Here is an 18,296-nt window from a genome sequence, read left to right as displayed (position 1 = left end):
TTCCACTACAAGAGGAGTCTGTGCAAGAGAGGAGAAGCAACGTGAAGGTTTAGAAAAAGGTGATGCCTTTTCTTATTCAGCAGAGTGTCTCTGTAGAGGGAAGCATGCAAGCACTTACTCAGACTCACAAATGCATTAAATACCTGGATCAGGGCGTCTTTAGACAGGACATGGTACGGTACGTCTTTGAAATGACCCTTGTGGGCTCTGCCCTCCCTATCCAGCAATAAACTAATTCCCAGGACTAATGGTAAAATTCTGCAAGGCGTGAATTCCCAACATAAATAGATTTACAGTAAGTTAATAGATTTTCCAGCATATCTCTTGCAACCTATTTGTGGTAGCATCATTTTAACATGCACAGTAATTGAAAAAATTGTCAGGTGATAGGATTTATAATCCTCTCTGATCTGTGTTTTTCATGCCTAGGAAAGGCTCCATAATAAACATAACATTTGCAGTAAGGAAATACCTTGTGTGGAAGTGTTCAGAAGGGAAGTGTCTCTGGATGGTAACTTTTCTTTGGAAAAAAGGAAAGTTTTTTCTGGAGTTAGAAGAAGCTAATACTTAGCAAATGCCACCAAGAGAGTCACATACTTATGTGCCAAGAGTTGCAGAATAGATGAGTCGGAACATTGGAATGATGAAGATGAATCTTCAACTTTGTTAGATAGTATATTCTGTGTTGGTTTCCATACGCAGCCTTTGAAATATGCGGTCTTTATTTTGAGAGGATTACACTGAAAGTATCCTTTGGAGAAAGTGTTTATTTTTTTCCAAGCATATTTGTCCTTGCTCCTTTTGTTATCATTATTTATATATCAAAAGTTATATTGATCTGGAGATTATGTGTTAAACCATGTCTGAGCAGTGGTTGCTCTACTACTGAGAAAACCAGCTGCCATAAAACTTTTGGTAAATTTATCGATCGATACTCTCTGTGTTTCTCTTTAGAAAAAGAACAGGCTGAATTTTAATTTACTGGGAACGTGGCTGAACACATGGCCCCCCTGTTCAGCAAGGGATTTAAGCCTGTGAGGAACTTTCGAGAGATGAATAGTGCTATTACTTTGCAGAGGATTATTCATATTCTTGAAGGAAAGCTTGTCTGGAGCGGGTGGTGGAGCTTCGGATCGATTTCTGGCAGCAGTGGTTATGAGCCTTGCTCTTGGAAGCCAAATTATCATCTTGTGCTCCCATTACAACGGCTGCCTCGCTCTTGCAAGGGGGAGTGAGGAGATGATAAAACATCTTACTTTTAAAATGAGTGTTAATCAAAATGGGGCTTTGAGCCAGGGCAAGCGGGATGCAAGAGCCGTGTGGGATGCTGGGAATGGTCCAGCCACGGGCTCAACTGGTACTGCCACGATGTGATGTCTCACCTGCTGCTTCTTCCCTGGGCAGGGACCTGCCCGTGCATCAACTTAAAAATCAAAATTAAAACCAACCAACCAAAGAAAACCCACAAAAACCCCCAACAACCCAACAAAAAACCCAACCAACCAAAACCTCCCACCAAAGAAAAGCCCAGCAACTCCCCCAAAAAGTCAACCAACCAAACCCTTCCTACCAAACAAACAAACAAAGAAAACCCACAAAAAAACCCAAACAAAAAACCCCACCAAACTACCCTCCCCTACAAACAAACAAACAAACAAACAAAACCCCCAATCCCCCCCCAAGCAAAACAGCCAGTGTTTTTGGGAGCTCTGCTCAAGATACTGCAGAGGAGGGAAGGAAAGAGGTGAGTTCATTTTTTTACAAAGTGCTAAGTCTTGGAACTGCAGCCTTGGGTAGGTCCTCCTTTTTTTATGGATGGAGACGGTGCCTGGGGTGTGTGTGTGTCTGGGATGTCCTGAGCCCTGTTGTAGTGGTGCTGGTGTGGGTAGGGTGTCCTCTGTGTCCCCGTGGTGTCTCAGGCAGGACGGGGGTTTGGGTACCCTGCTCCGTGTCGAGCAAGATGCTGCTAAAATATTCTGCATGCGCTCAGTGAGTCGGATGCTGCCAGGGAGTGTCGGACGGTCTGGTTGCATTTATGCTGCTGAGATGATCCACGGTCTTATTTCCATGTTGGAAACCCCTGTCCTTCTCTGAGGTGTCTTGAGACAAAACAAGCTTAAAAAAATCACTAAATTGCTTTTGAGAGCCTGGGCACTGTTCTGTGACTTGCAAACAGCCGCTCCTTAGGGGAAGAAAGTCACACTGATGTTGATTGCTGTATGTTACTGAGCAAATGCCTTTCCCAAGTTCTGCCAGCACAGGTAGGAAGCCGAAATCAGAAATAAAGGGGCTGGAGTGATTTAAAAACAGTCAACAGGTGCCCTTAAATAAGTGCAAGTCCTTCGTGTTACTATAGGGATCAAGAACTGATCTTCTGCCATTTGCTTTTCATCAGACAGTTGAGATAACTTTAAAGAGAATTTGGCCAGGGAGATTATAAAGGAAGGAATTTGCTTCTTAAATAAATAGTCTGCTCTCCATTGTTGGAGACTTAACAGGCTGATAAAAGCCCGCTGGAATGAAAGGGAGCCTGGAAAACCTGTCTCAGATCTGCCTTGCTCTAAAGTTACTGAGACCAATGCACTTCCAAAGACTTTTTTTCCGAATCTTTGAATATACGCTCAATTTGACCTAGTGGCTTGCTTTATCTTAATTTATTCTGATGAATAAAGGAATTTGCTAGGCATGCGTTTTTTCAGAAATTGCTTGTAACTTTTAGTTTAAAATAAATGGAGGAACTACACAAACTGGTGTCCTGGTCTTTAGAAATGCTTGGCTTGTAATTTGGAAGGGAATGTATGTAATCACTTGCCCTCTGCTTGAAATGTGGCTCATCATTTGTCTTTTAAGAGGCATGTTGCTTTTTCGGTATCTTTATAACCCCATTAGGTGGATGTTGGAGCCTCCAATTAGTAAAATATGGCTGAGGGGGGTGACCAACTGCTGGTTTCCTTGTGTCTCCTCTCTTTTTTTGAAAATGCACTTTGTGTTTAAAAATAAAAACAAAACACAGCAACCCCAGATGTGGCTTTGCAGTGATAAAATGCCTGGGTCTGTGATATCTCTCTCTGCTCAGTTACCCAGGGCAGAGACGCCCTTTTCCTGGGCTTTTTGAAGCTATTCCTGCTGTGCTGGGCTGTGCTCCCTGGCTGAGCAGCTGGCTCAAAATAAGAGTTGTAGATGGAGGCTGTTGTCTCTGCAGCAAATTGGAGAGGTAAGAGAGACTAGAAGCAAAGAGTGTAAATATTTGAGATTAAAAAAAAAAACGGTGAAGGTGAAAGTTCCCCAGTGATGTGACATTAGTTCTGGGCATGTTATTGATATAATTAAAACATAACAAAAGCCTGGTGGTGCTGTTTTCAGTGATTTGTTTTCTGTTTTGTGGGATTGGTTTAATTAACTTTTCCCCTTTAGAGGGAAAGAGGAAAATATGAAATATTTGGAGCGTATGTATTCCTGCGTGTGGCGGAAAGCAAACTCCTCCTCGGCTGACCCCGAGCTCTGCCAGCTCAGCACTCCCCGCTGCCTTCCCACGAGGTTGGGTTCGGTGAGACCGCTCTGACCCCAGCGGTCTCTGCCCTGCGGAGCAGCAGTTTGTTTCCTGCTCTCTCTATTGCAAACTCCCAGCCGCCTCGGAGAGCACTGGAGGAGGATAAAAACACCCTTTCCTTTGCAGTAAATCACTTCTGCAGGAGCAGCAGAAAGGTGGGTGCAGAGTTTGATGCTCTCCAAGCCAAAGGCTTCCCTCCATCCTCAGGCACTCCTGCATCTGGGCTCTGCCGTGCCTCTTCCCAGTGGTCCTGCTGCACGGTGCGTCTCTAAACTGGTGCCCAGTGATGGAGAGGAGCTTGGACTTGAACCCCAACCCTGATGTGGGCTTCAGCACCAGGATGGGGGCATGCGGAGACGCTTATCTTTCTTTGGTCTGACAGGTTATAGCACAACAGAGCTACCTTTTTGCTGCAGAAGCCTCTTACAATCCCCCTGTCTCTGCTTTTCCTACTTCTGCTCCCAGGGCTCGGTTTGAGCCTGCTTCTCTGGGCCCTTATTCCTCCCATTCCCCTTGGTTTTGATAAAGAATCATGTTCATCCACCACTCGTGCTAGCCCTGACTGTTTGCATTTTTAACTTTGTCTTTATTAAATTTTCAAGAATCTCTTAAGCATTCACACATCTGTCATGGCACAAAGCGGAATATTTCTTGATGCTCGGGAAAACAAATTATACAATAGATGTGCAACCCATATTTAATCCAAAGCGCTACAGCCGCATGTTCAAGCACGAAGCCCCAGAAAAAGATTTTATTGCAGAGTCATTCTTGAGAGGTGTTTGCTGTGGGATTTTTTTGGGGTTCTTTCTGAAATTTCACTTGGAGTGTAGCTTTCCTATGTTGAAGTGGGTATTCCCGAGGGTCTCCAGGGATCTCTCAAGGCATCCTGGTGCCCCTCAAAAGAAAAGCTGCTTTCCTGTGGTCCCCTCCAACATCCCTAACCGTGGCTTTTGGTGTCATGAGATGGGGATGCCTGTGCGGAGTGCGGAGCACTGCACTGAACTCCCTCCAGGCAGGGTCCAGTCCGGGCGAGGGGCTGGTTGAAGGTGGGAGCCGTGGGCACCAGCGTTTCTTGTCTACTTGCTTCTGGGCTTGTAGCAGCGTGCGGTGGTGGGCTTTGCTGTCTGCATTAACAAAGTTTTTGTGTACGGGATATAGATAATAAATGGGTGAACCACAGTGTGACTAATTGTCTAACGGTTGGACTATTACCTAGAATATAATAGGAGTGTATTTTCAGGGCGTTTTGAGTGGGTATAATGAGATGCTAGCGTACAGTATTCTTATTAGAAACTTCAGGGAGTGTATTTCAAAATGCCAGGCCACTAGGTAAGCTGAACAATTACAAATAAATGGCTTTGGAGCCTGGCATTTCGGTAGGCACAGATGGTTAGGAGAAGATGCTTTTCTGACAAGAGCACAATGATTTGGCTTTAGCTGGTGAGCAGCAGTGGCTTTGGAAACTTTTAACTTGGTTCCCGCGAGAGCGAGGGTGGTGGGCACAGAGCTGGAAGGAGCCCCCTCTCATTTAAAGATTGGACTGAGACTTTTCTTCTCTTGGTCTTGTGGTGGTGGAGCAAAGGTAGAAAGTGCAAACCTTGATGGCTTAAAATTAGGAAGACCGAATAACTGAATTGTTCTAATTTTTGTTACTAATGCTTTGAAGCTAATCTCATAAGCTTGGGAGCTTGAGTCCATAATTTTGTGGTGACAATGTTGTAAAAGTAATCCAACAGGCTGTGTCGGTTGAAAAAAAGCATTTCCTAAGCTCTAAACCCAAATGTGCTCAGAGAAACAAACCCTGTAAGAGCAAGCAGTAGCAGTATCTGATGGGTTTTGTAATGTCACAGACAAAAGTAATTATGCTGCTTAGAAGAGCTTTTGTCTCCAGATAATGTTGTTAAAAACTTGCAGTGTAGTGTAAATCATAACGGAACAAATCTGGAGTCTGTTCTTATTGCTGCCAGGGGAAAATCTCTTGGATTTTGTTTCCTTTCTGCTCAATATATTGCAAACCTTTTCCAAGTTTGTAAATAAATATTACCTGCTGTTTGAAAAATGACTTGTGGTTCATCTCACCAGTAGTGCCTGTGGCAGCCAGGCCATTATTGCAAACAGTTGTTTCTCTCTTGGTGAGCTCTTTTGTGTGTCTTTCAGGAACACAGGCTGCTGCAATGAGTCTGAAGTTATCTGATTCATTGGCGATATTAAAGAAGTATTTCCTTCTTTAGAGCTCACTCACATGTGGATGCCTGTGGCTCTTTTTTGCCGCTTCCTAGCAGTACTGCGGCAATTGCCGTGTCAGAAGATATTTTGTTGAGCTTACAAAACCCACTACTTTTAGCATTTCCTTGATGAACGTTTGAATTCCCATCCGTGAACATTGGTGGCTTTTTTAAGGGGCTGAGCATTTCTGGTTTTTAGGTACCTGGGACTTTTTAAAGGTTTGGAGACCCCAATCCTGAAGGGGATGCAGCAGTTGCGTTAGGACCAGATTAATTAACTGATGAATTTTCCCCTGCCCTGCCTGGAGACCCATGTTTTTGCCTCAGGATGGAAACAGTTCCCACGGACGGAGGGATTCCAGTGCCTGGTTCTCTCCTGACATGACTTGTGTCCTGAGGAGTGAAGGGAGAGGGATTTGCATCAATAGGTCATTTCACAGGCAGTAAATGAGGTTTTGCCATCGGCAGGGAAGTGCCAGAGAGCAGGAAGAGCCGGGGCATCTCGGCAGGTGAAGTCTGGCTGGGCTGGGGGCTCTCTGGCTCCTGCGGTTATTACTGTGCCTCACAGAGAATTTGGTGCCAGGTCCTGCGAGTAGGGACCCTCCGGGGAAGGGTCAGGGGAGCAAACCCAGAGACACGAGGAGAGCCATCGGAGTCTGAAAGAGGGACTTCAGCAAATCCACCGAGCTTCAGGTTCACTTGCTGCCCTGGACCAGTTGCATCCATAAATGAGATTTATTGGGGGAGAAGGGGTGCATTCACACCTAAAAGGCATTTAAGAGCATTTTGGTACATAGAGCTGGTGAGATTTGAAAAAGGTCCCACGCGCAGGACAGGGAAGCGCTGTGTGCAACGTTGCAGCCTGCAGCCCAGGGCACTTCCAAGCAGCAGCATCCCGGGAAAGGTGCAGTGAATCACAAAATGCATCATCATCTGTAGAGAGAGAAATTCAGCTCGATGCCAGTGATCCGCGTTGATCTCGAGGGAGGTTTCTGCTGCACAGAAATCAGTTTCTTGTTTGTTTTACAATTTGGGATAGGTCGTGAGGATTCGCCACTCTGCTGTGAAGTCCTGGAGATGGCCCTGAAGGTTTTATGGGGTGGTAGCAACATGATGGTGACACTGTGACCTTGTCTACGATTATTTGCCTGGCTGTCTCCCAAAAAATAAAACTGAGCCTTGTCTTTACTAGCTCTTGGTAGTGGAATAAAACATGTTGTAGTTTCTCCGCTGTGAAGGCATATCTTTATGTGGTCAAGATAAGGTTTAAATGTGGGGAGACAATTGCCCAGTTTTTAAGAAAACAATCTTTTGCAAAGGTGCAAAAGTTGGGAGCTCAGCTCCTGGTGGGCAGTTGGAGCAGCCGTGGTGGGAGCCTCCCTGCTCAGAGAGCGCTTTATGGTTGCATGGTTTGTGTGCCTGGATGTCAAGAAACAGTAAAATCAAGGTTGTAGGTGCCGTTTTAGCCCCTTGGTGTCCATGAGCTGAGGGACATGTGGGTCACGCACTCCTGCACCTCCACCTTGCGTTGTTCCCTTACCAGGTGCGCCATGGAAGGTGGCTGCTGATGCAGCAAGTTTTGCCGTGCAGCTCCCTTGTCTTCGGTCTGCCTTTGCCGAAGAGGACTTGCGTGGTGTGCTGCGTGATGCACGGAGGAGGGCAGCCGTCCGCGTTGGGAAGCTTGCGTTTGCAGCAAAACAAGAGTGGCACAGTAACGGAGGGGCAAGCGTGAAGCCCGTGGCGTGTCGTGGTGTCCGACCGCCGTGGCGGATCCCACTTTCCCCCTGCTGCGTGCCAGCTCGCACCTTCCCCCCGTGGCCGCGGTGGTGCGGGGAGGTGGCTCCACGTGGCTGCAACGGTGGCTGCTGTGGTGCTGGTTTTTGGTGAGCTGGCGTGGGGCGGGGAGCAGAGGGAGGACAGATCTCCGTGTTTCTGGCAGCAGCACATTTCCAAACGCCTTCAGTTGCTTGTGAAGCTGCGCTGGCTAATCTCAGACCTGGAGGTGCTGCTGTCTCTGTAGCTGCACCGGCTCTGCAGCCGCCGTTGGATTTCAGGTCTTGCTGAAGAATGGCTCGCTGGGGTTGCTCGCACCGGCTCCTTGCGGTTCAGGCGACTGCATCACATAATCTTAAATAAACTCATCAAGTCCCAGACTGGGCTGGAGCCTCCTGCAGCCTGAGGGAGCCAGCAGGTTAATCCGGAGCTCCTCCGGCCCCAGCGTTGGCCCCTTTGAAGTAGCTGCAGCTCAGGAGCAAACGTGCCTTCTCAGGAAAGCTGGCGTTTTTACTAAGCAGCAGACTCTTATTATCTGAGCCGAGAATGCGGTGATTTCCTTCTCCTGCCAGTAATCCCCACTCAGGGCACTGTTACGCTCTTTTACAATTTATTTTCTTTTCTCTAATTGCCAGTTTGCAGTGGCCATGCAGCAATCCCCAGGCTGCGTTCTGGGGAGCTTTTGCACTTTGAAAGCAGCTTAGTCCTTCCCTCCTGGCTGCTGGAACTGGGCAGCAATTCCTCTCCAGGTGCTTCAGCAAGAGTTCTGTTGGAAAAATGAGTAATAGCCCATGCTTTTCAACTGGTACCTGAGAACTGTGGTCTAGAGTAGAGATTTAGCTGTGTCACGCATCCTTTGGGAGCCCTGATAAACTGCCCTTGGCAGAGGTAGTAAACAGATGTACCGTACCAGTGCACCAGGTATGATGCTTTGCCGGTGATGATGCTCTGGCTCTCATCCTGCATACGGTCCCTTTGTTTCACCTGGGCACGGTACGGTTCTTCCCATCCATCCTGGGGTACAGCAAGCACCGTGGTGCTATGGGGTGTTAAATTGCTCCCAGGTTTTGTCCCTGTGCTGATTGAAATGACTTTGGAGTGCAATTTGTGTATGCGTTCAGCTCCTTTAGGTGGGTGAAATGTGCTTAGGAGCTACCTAGGCAGGAGTGACTTTCTGGCACGGTGGCCCGCAGCAGCTCAGGTGGTCATCTCCTCGAGACAGACACGTGGATCAGGGCTTTTTAAATTTTAGTGCATGCAAAAGTGGTGTTTTGGTATTTTTGTTTTGTTTTGTTTTTTCCTACTAATCACGTAAGAAAATATTTTAGAAGCAGGTAAATAACCATGTGGCATGGTCGAGTTCTGCTGTGTGTGCATAGCTATGGTGGTGGAGACTGTAAAACCTGAGCTCTGCTCTGCCCTGTGGTACCTTTGCCTGCTGGAAGTTGGGTGCAAGTCTGATGCTATGCTTTGCCAGTGCTGTTAAGGTATTTACACTGCTTCAGTTAGACCTGCAAACTGGCTGCCTTAAATTGTGGCTTTTGAAAATGTCCTTGAATTAAAAAAAAATAGAAGAAAGAAAAGATTCAATTGTCCTCCAGCAATAGGAGTTTCAATAATGCCATGTTATGAGCAGGGCAGATTTTGCCAGCAGTAAGTCCAGGCTGTGGGATTTTACGGGGGATCAGAAGCCCGTGCAGCTTCTCTAATGCGGCGTCCCCTCCGTTTCCCCCCGAGGCTCACTCGTGGGAGCACAGGGGACTGACCCGCAAAGTTTCCTCCTCTTTGAAGTGCTCGGATTCTGGCCGTGGGTCACTTCTGCTGCTGGCAGCTGGGGCTTTAATATTCTTGCAGCCAGCCCTTTGCGAGGAATATTTCAGAATAAGGAACTACTAGGGGAGTTCAGTGCAAGAGATTCTGGATGTGTAAGACTTTTTTTTTTTTTTTTTTTTTAACAAAGTTTTATTATTTCTTGCATCTATTAATAGGGCAGCAGGAGGCTCCATATGCTTTTATAGTCCCTGTTGCGCTTTCTAATGGATATATGCAAAAGCTCCAAGGCGCATAAAATAGACACTCTTAGCCAGTTATTATGATAAAAATTATGTGCATGTCATGACCTTTAAAGCAGTGGGACTGTGTGTGCATGCTTTTCTGATATGCCACTGTTCTTGATTCCTTTCTGAAGCATTTCTCGCCATAGGAGGTTTGCATAGGAGCTTGGAATATTTTTCTAATCAGCGAAGAGTCTCTTGGCTCTGATGATAACTTGCAAAGCACAGAGGAGCGAGAAAAGGGAAGAGGGATGACTTTTTCTAAGGGAACTAACAGAGAAGAGGTTAAAGGCGAATGGTGAGGCACAGCATGAAAATCCTGGCACTGTCTGCAGTGCTGTCAAAAAAACACTGGTCCAAAAAGTTCTTTGTGCTCTTTGAGGCAAAAGCTATTCTGGTGCTCTTGAGGATAAAGATGGAAAAAAGTTTTGTAATCCATGTGCCCTATTTAAAGAGACTTCTTTTGTTTTAAAACTTTTAATAACAATGCAACCAGAATTTGCTCTGCTTGCATAGCCCACACGTTTACCCCGCTCTGTGTCAGACGTGCCTGGAAAGCTTTGCAATACTCTGTATGGGCGTGAGGAGCGAGATGCCTGCCGTCGTGGAGAGGGAGGCACGGAGAGAGGGGCTTTGTGTCCTTGGACCGCTGCATCCCTCACTGGGTGCTGTTAGGAAGGGTTGCTGTCATCTGGGAATGCAGATGGTTGCTCTGGGGCAGTCCCGGTGTGGGTTTCGGGAGCTGTGGACAAACTGCTTTAGCAGCATGCCCGAGAGCTGCGCGGGCACCAGATGGGATGGAGACGCTGTTTGTATTTCAGTAATTTCTGCTTTGATTGCTGCTTACACCGTAGCTTTCTGCATGCTGGTGTGGAGGGCAGCAAACAGCATTGGGTCCTTGTCCCACCAGGCTTTTCTGCAAAGGGGGCACCCGGGAGGAAAGAGTTGGAAGTCCTGGAGATGTGATGGTCTCAAAAGCTCTTGAGTAATGTGAGAGGTTATGCAGGGCGAGCAGCAAGGCCTGACATTGCTTGTGATAGCGTTGATAACAAACCCCTGTGGAGACACGTCAGGCCATGCTCAGCTGCATCCCAGCTTTAACAAATGGGAAAAATAACACTTACGGTTTTAAAAATTAAACATTCCCTTTAATTATTGAACATGAATAATTTTCATGCAAATTGAGCCTGGATGTGTGTTTCCAGAGTGACACAGTTGAAAGCGGTTACATCGCGGGGTATCAGTGACCTGTGAACTGAGAGGCTGTTCATTATTTTTAGCATTTTATGAATAGTACCCTGGAGGGTGGGACACAGGCTGGTAGAGAGATTTGGCCGAAGAAAAAGACTTTAGTTTGCACTGGTGGCCTCCCCTTGTAATGCTTTAACTTGCAAACTAGGGTGTGTGTAGATACGTTGTCTTTGCATACCTGAGTGTGGACATTTTGGAAGCCTCCTGGTGAGGCGGGCTGTAATTAAGGGAATAACCGGGCAGTGACTGTGCTGCTGGAGGCTCTCCTGCTTGCCGAGTGGAGGAGGTGTGGGCAGAAAGTCCTCGTCTTTGAAGGTGGAGAGGGGAGAATGCAACCTGGCTTTTCCTACCAAATTGACGGTCTTCGTGTAAAACTGGAGCTTCGCGGGGCAGTTTGGCACAACCTGATGTGTGCGAGAGTGGTCCTGGCTGGGCACCCGCGGATGGACGCTGCGTCGCCAGCTCTCAGCATCGCTTTGGACCACGGAGCAGCTCATGCCCGGGGCAGAAGAAACGTTGGATCTGGAGCTGAAGTGAGCCTGACGCATTCAGGAAAGCTATAGCGCTGCAGAGGCTTTTCAAATGGCTTTGAGGATGCTTAGTGCAGGGTGGGTGCTGGGGGTCGAGTCCGAATATCCTCTGTGATTAAGCTCCTATAAATATTTTCCTTTTCATAATGGAATGTCAGCATTTACTGTTTCCTGATTTTAAACACTGTACAGTTTGTCAGACGTTTATCTCTGTCTTAAATTAAGTCTCAAGATAGAATTCCTGTTAATTTCAAATCAATATGAAAGGGGGAGAGAAAGAAATTGCAGTCTAGCCCTTTTCTTGAATCAATATTTTCTTTAAAAGCTGAAATGTTAACTAGATCATAGTTTTTTGCCATTTTGAAATGTAGCTTGTGTTTTAAAGAACGTATGCATTTCCCCTGAAAATCGCTGATGCCGGTAAGTTTTGCAGCAGGCACAGCTGCCAGCAGGCGTTTGACCCGAAGTGGGCAGGATGGGACCAGCCTTTGCAGCAGTAATGCGGTATAACGTTATCCTCCCTGTTTCTGAGCTCATCGTCTCTTAATAACATTTTTTTTTTGTTCTGTTTTGCAGAAGCCTTTGAAATTGTAGTACGGCATGCAAGAAACTTCACCAACAGCATGTTTAGGACCCACTACCAGAGCATGGGCCCCAGAGCTCTAAAGTTTGTTGGAGAACTTTTTACTGATGTCTCGCTGTACATATTGGGCTCTGACATTAGCGTTAATGACATGATAAATGAATTTTTTGACAGTTTATTCCCTTTGGTTTACTCTCACTTGATTAATCCCGGCTTCCCCGATCCTTCCGTGGAAATGACTGAATGCCTGCGGGCGGCCAGGAGAGACCTCAAGGTCTTTGGCAACTACCCGAAGATGATGATGACGCAGGTGTCCAAGTCGCTGCAGGCCACGCGAGTCTTTCTGCAGGCTCTCAACCTGGGGATCGAGGTGATAAACACTACTGACCACTTAAAATTCAGCAAGGACTGTGGACGAGCGCTGCTAAAGATGTGGTACTGCTCCCACTGCCAGGGGCTCCTCCTGGCCAAGCCCTGTGCCGGCTACTGCAGCGTGGTGATGCACGGCTGCTTGGCAAGCGTCGTAGAGATCGATAACCACTGGCGAGAGTACATCGGGTCTCTGGAGGGGCTGACCAAAGGCATGCACGGCATCTATGACATGGAGCACGTCCTCCTGAACCTCTTCTCCTTGGTGCGGGATGCGATCGTCTACGTGCAGAAGAACGAAGGAAAGCTCTCAACAACCGTGAGTAGTTTTCTGCAGTTCCTCTAGCTCGCTGCCACAGCAGGGCTCAGTTGTGTTCCACGAGCTCTACGTGTTGAAACCAACCTGCCCCTTTCCTCCAAGCAAGAAACCCCAAATGCTTCAATTACCAGCTCCTATCTCCTTCCCCCCCTCCCAACCCAATTCTCTGATTTTTTTTTAAAACTTTTGGTAGCATTTGAAACTGGTGTTTGTGGGGCCTGGGCTTCAGTTAAGGGCTTTGCGTCTTTTCAGGTTGGTCAGAGCAGAAGGGTCTGGAGTAATCCTGGCATCAGCCTTGTACCTGGGCTGTGAGATCAGGAGCTGAGATGTCCCGGCATCTTCAGTACTCCCTGGGCGTTGCACTTGCCTTAGGTAGCTCTGAAAGGCTGGTGCTGCACTCCAGGTGTCCCCTGCCTCTTTTAACAGCGCTAAAATGAACCTCCAGGGAGATGCCAAGTGGAGGCACGTACTATGGCATCCCCTGCTTCCTGATTTACTAAAGGAGATCTGGTTTTCCCTCTTTTGGTAACTCATTCCAGTTTGGGGCTGCATTTAATCCCAGGGACGAGGTTATTTCTTTTTTATTAGGAGTGACCTGACTCTCTAAAAACAAGTTGTGTGAATTTCTGAGCCTCCCGAGAAACTGAGGCTTTCTTGTTCAGCAAATCCTGCTGCTCTGAACGCCAAGGACAAATGGACTGTGGTAATACGACGCTTGTTTTGCAGAGGAGGTTTTTCTTGAGATGCAATTGAGCTGCTCCGTGCAGGTAGGGTAGAGTTGGGGATGGGGGCAAAGGTGCAGGAATGTTGTTGTAGTTTGCTTACAGCCAACGATGATTAAAATCTGCCACCGTTTCCCTGTTAGCTGCTTGTTCCTGTCGTTCTTGACTCCTGTTTACAAAAGAGCTGTGTTTATGTAGGTCACTGTAGTACTTGCACCGTAAGTAACTCTTATCTTTTTGGGGACCGTGGAAATGTATCGGCTTATGGATTTTGAGCTATGTGGCATTCAGCCAGCAGCACTCTTCTGTGCCGTTTTATGTGCCATCTTTCTTAGTGATTGCCTGAGACATGCCACCGCACATATGCAGGCTGTGAAATAACGTGGTGGCACTCGGGCGGTTTCACACCCTTTGGGTAGTTTGGCACACATGGTGCAAGCTCTTCTCGTTGCTTAGAAGGGATTTAGGGACCAAACCTCCAGTAAGTTGGATTACTCTTGTGTTGCAGTGTCCAGGAGGAGGCTGTGGCTGAAGGCTGGGTTTTGCTGTTGGTCACCCGGGCAGATGGGTGCAGGCAGGACTCGTGGGCAGCACGTTAGGCTCCAGGGTACAGTGCAGGACATGGCTTTCAACCTGCATGCCTCAGCCCCTTTCTGCAGAAAATCCCTGTTTTACAGCAGCCTGCCACGCATTTCTTGTGTCCCCCGGACCACAGACAGGGAGATTCCAGCTGGTGGGGCCTGGGGGCAGCAGCTCTGCTGGGATCGACTTCTGCTGCTGTGGAGCCAGGGCAGGTTCCTCTCCCATCGATGAGAACCTGTCAACCCTCTCTGGAACAGCAAAGGAGCAGAGATGTAACTGTAGGTTTAGCTTGAGGTCAGGTGAGATGGAGAATTTATGTTCCAGGTGATAATGATGTATACCAGAGAGAAAACCCAGCTCAACTCTAAGCCCACTTGGCATTTCCAAGGCAGCAAGAAACAAAACTTACTTCTACATGTAGTGTGAGCCTATTTGATCTTGAAAGATCAGCTGGCGTACTCAGCTGTGAGCAAAAGCATCCAACATGTTTTGCACCAGCAAACCTACCGTGCGTGTAGGTGCTAAGGCAGAACAGAAACATTGCCCTTACAGGCTGTATGCCAGATTTTGCAAGCACACGCAACATGTGCATTGCTATACGATCCTGAAAGGATAAGTGTTTCTCCTCCCATATTCTTCTTTTATTGGCACAACAATAAAAATGCACTTTTTCTTGAAGATGTCCATGTATACAGTGAAGGAACATGACTGTCAGTTATATTATCAAATCTTGAGACCTTGATCTGTCTACAGAGAATTTGTTTGTGGGAGGATGAGTAGATCAAATGCCACTAAAGTCAACACAAGCCATGGCAGTAGAGCCATAATCTGCCCATTCTCTGCCAAACCAGAACATAAACTGACTTCCTTTAAAATAAAAAACCATTGAGCATTGCAAAAGCATTCAGTGCTTTTGTATTTGATAGAGCTGTTTGAATTCATTAGTGCCGTATATAGTTAGGTACTTATTCAAACATAATTCCTCTTGATTATTTAATACTCGAGTGATTCTTTTATTTGCTCTAGAGACATTTTTGAGTTATAGGAGTGCAGAGGAAAAAAATCCAGGCCAAGCCAGCCAATTGTCTTGCAATTGTCACTATAAAGAGAATGGCCACTGGGTTTTTAAAGTTTATTTTTAAAACACCAGTGTTGCTCAGCTAAGGCTCTTACGTCAAACCTGAGCCCAGAGCAACTTTTTTTACGAATGAAGGTATGAGCTGTTCGGTAGAGGAGTAAGGCAGTAATGGGAAGTGCTGACAGTCTTAACTACAGCATTGCAGATGGCCTGACTCTGATAGCCAGTCTGCATCTGGGTAAATATTTCTGCCTGTAAGGGATAGAATACAATTTTTTAAATTTTTTTTTTTAGCTGTGCTGGAATGAAAGTTTCTCTGTTAAACTTATCAGCACATATTGGATTTCAAAGAATATACCCGGAAGCAAACAGTTGTATTTACTGTTATCCTGTAAATATGATTGGTTTTAGACACCATTGTCATATCAAAGTATAAAATGCCACGGGAGTTGTCTTTGAGAATGTGGGGCTTTGCTCTTGTGCTGGCTTCTCATGTCAACCTCTTTTATTACTGACCTTGGCCACCACTGCTTCTGTAGGCAAAGTTCAATTCACCTGTATGTTATTAAGGATAATGACAGGTTATTTAATTGTTATTAAAATCCCCTGGAATTATGGAAAACTTATCTTCCATGCCCGTAGTGATTATGGCTGGAATAACAGCACCACTGCCCTTGTCTGTCCTTTGGGCTTCTTTGGTTTTCACGTCATTGGTGGCGCTTCTGCAGCAGTAGTTTTTCCTCCTGGTATTTCAGGTCCTCGGGTGCATTACCTGACCGAGCATCCTCCCTCCATGCGGCTGCTCCTCTGTCCCCCTCGCCACCCACCCCTAGGCTGGGTGCAGGCATTTGCACGGGGACCTGGACCCCTTTTATAGCTTACAGCAGACCTGGCTACAAGGGGCATGTGAACTCGAGCTCCAGAGGTGTTGCAGAGCCTCCAGGTAGGTTTCTGAGGAGCTCGGCAGTCCCCAAGATGAGGAGTCATACTACTGTTAATCTGCTTTTGGAAACTGTGCGCCTCCAGGCATGCATTTAAATGTAAGCCTATGTGCTGGTGGTGTTCCTGGTATGTAAACAGCAATGCAGAAGAGTGAATTCAGTAATATGGCGGTAGGCAGTTCCCATCCCAAGCCTTGCTTTAATAGCTAATTTGTCAGCGGTGGTGTGTTAGGGCTTTATTATTTCTACAATTTGTCTGTTTAAAAACTTCCCCACTAAAATATGCTATTAAAATACTTTATCAAGGAGGCTGAGTTTCTGGCAGATCGGGAAAAAAATTTTCTGTCTAGGGCTATATCTATATCAATATCAATTTTCCTATCTGCTACTTTTTCCCTGGTTGAAAATGTGCCTAGTACGTCCACCTCTTGTAGATATTTTAATCATGAATGTAGGGAAGAGTGATTTTAGTCAGTCTCTTTGTGCTTTCTACCACAAACAAAGACAATCTGAGAGATGCAGTACGAATAAACTTCATAAAATATTCAACCCCAGCACCTCTTGAAGTTAATACTTTCTCTGCTGTTGTAAGTACAAGAGAGATGACGGGTCTGGGTGTCTTACATAGCTAATAGTTGATCTCCCGTGGGGTTCCCTACCTTAAGCCAGCACTGTAAATTTATTTTGAAAGGGTGCAGAGTTGAGGTGTGAAGGCTGTTAATTTGACACAGATATTAATTTATCTATGTAAATATTTTTTTCTTAATGCTTCTCCCCCTTGCTCCGTAACTCATCAGGGTTTTGAACCCATCCCAACAGAGTTGGAAACAACAGGCAACTCGTAGTATAGTGAGACACAAACCAAAAAAGGTGGGTGGCTTGGGGTGAGGCTGTAGCCATGTCTTGCATGTGAGGAGGAGGATGCACTGCAGGTGTGAGTGGTCAGAGAAAGGGAGGTGGATTTTGGCTGCATTAGCTGCTTTGTCCTGCACACCCAGCAGGGCACGTGTCCCCTCTCAGCCCTTCGGATGGGGTGGCAGGACTTCTCCTGCCCTTTAGCTGTTGCGTGGTGCCTCTCCGTCTGGATATGGAGCTGCAGTCGCTGTTCCCTGCCTCGTGCAATAGGACTTTCTGCTTGGCAGGACCCGTACGTGTTAGCGTAATCAGGATCAGGCACAGAAGATACTCTGGAGCTGATGTGTCTGTAACGTGACCAAATCTGGGAATGAGAACGGGTTGCAAAGGAATGCAAGATTAGTCTTACAAGTCTCATAGAAAAAGTACATTATGAAAACCACCAGCAACCCACCACCAAAAAAACATATCAAGAAACTTGGCAGGCAGGTGTGCCCCAGCCTGGACATCTGCATCGCTAGGGAGAAATGCAAAGATGTGGGCTGATAGAGCTGCCCGGCCCCTGCTGCTCCCCTTGCAGTCGGTGGAACCGCGCAGCTCCACCTGCAGAGTATCGCCTAGAAAGGAAAGACCAGGGAGCTCAGTAAAGTGTTTTTCTTCACTCAGAACTGATGGTTGAGTTTCTAGAAAATCCAGTTAAATTGCAAAATGAAGGTAGCCAGACCTTCGTTCAACTGATCGCACCCGTCTGTGCTTTGGAGAGGAGCAGGTTAGAGGAAGGGTACCAGCGCCGTACGGGAACAGGGTGCAGTTCTCGATGCGCTTGCACTGTGAGCGCATCCCTGCTGTTTTACTTCCCTGCAAACACCTTTAAAAGACTGCTCAGGTTTGGGTTAACTAGGTTATATAGCTGTGCTGCAGAGCTGCCGAGGGGGCAAAGCCACAGTGCGGGCTGCGTTTGGTTTTATCCCAAAGCCGGAGGGCTCATCCCAGCCAGCGCAGGCAGAGTGCCGGCTGTGAACCCAGCTCTGACGCTGGCCGTGGGAGCCCCAAGGAGGAACAGAGTTGGGCAAACTGGAGCCTCATTTGCCCTTGATTTTTGGGGGAATCCTGGTAGGGAGACCATGAGCCTGCTGAAAAGATAACCAGCTACTTTAATTGCTTGTAGCACCACAGAGAGAAATGTTGCTCTGTTGCAAATTGGTGTAGAAATTTGCAGCACCAGCAGATGCACAGGGATGAAAATCAAGAATATGTAAGTAAAGGGACTTTTGACACTCAGGGGTGAAAATACCTGTCACTGTACACAGTGATTCAGTGCATTTGTCAGCACGGCAATGCCGGTGCAGTTTTCCCTGGATGCTGCCCGTGAGCTGCTTTTGGAGCCAGCTCACCTGGTGACTTGCTGGAAGCTGCTTTACTCGGTGGGTTGCAGCGGCAGGGAGCTCCGGTGAGTTTTCCTTT

The 18,296-nt window shown here is 46.9% G+C and overlaps 1 protein-coding gene across 2 annotated transcripts in view; it reads left to right on the top strand.

Annotated features, from left to right (window-relative positions):
- The window catches only part of GPC3 (glypican 3), a 154,178-nt gene that overhangs the window by 58,415 nt on the left and 77,467 nt on the right, over positions 1 to 18,296 (top strand). For both annotated transcript variants that reach the window (XM_069811408.1, XM_069811409.1), the window contains one exon: positions 11,960 to 12,654. In XM_069811408.1, coding sequence (XP_069667509.1) covers positions 11,960 to 12,654 — 695 coding nt within the window. The remainder of the gene's footprint in view (positions 1 to 11,959; positions 12,655 to 18,296) is intronic.

This window comes from Haliaeetus albicilla, chromosome 23, assembly GCF_947461875.1.
Source record: "Haliaeetus albicilla chromosome 23, bHalAlb1.1, whole genome shotgun sequence".
Taxonomy (NCBI): domain Eukaryota; kingdom Metazoa; phylum Chordata; class Aves; order Accipitriformes; family Accipitridae; genus Haliaeetus; species Haliaeetus albicilla.
This window is presented reverse-complemented; position numbering and strand designations above follow the sequence as displayed.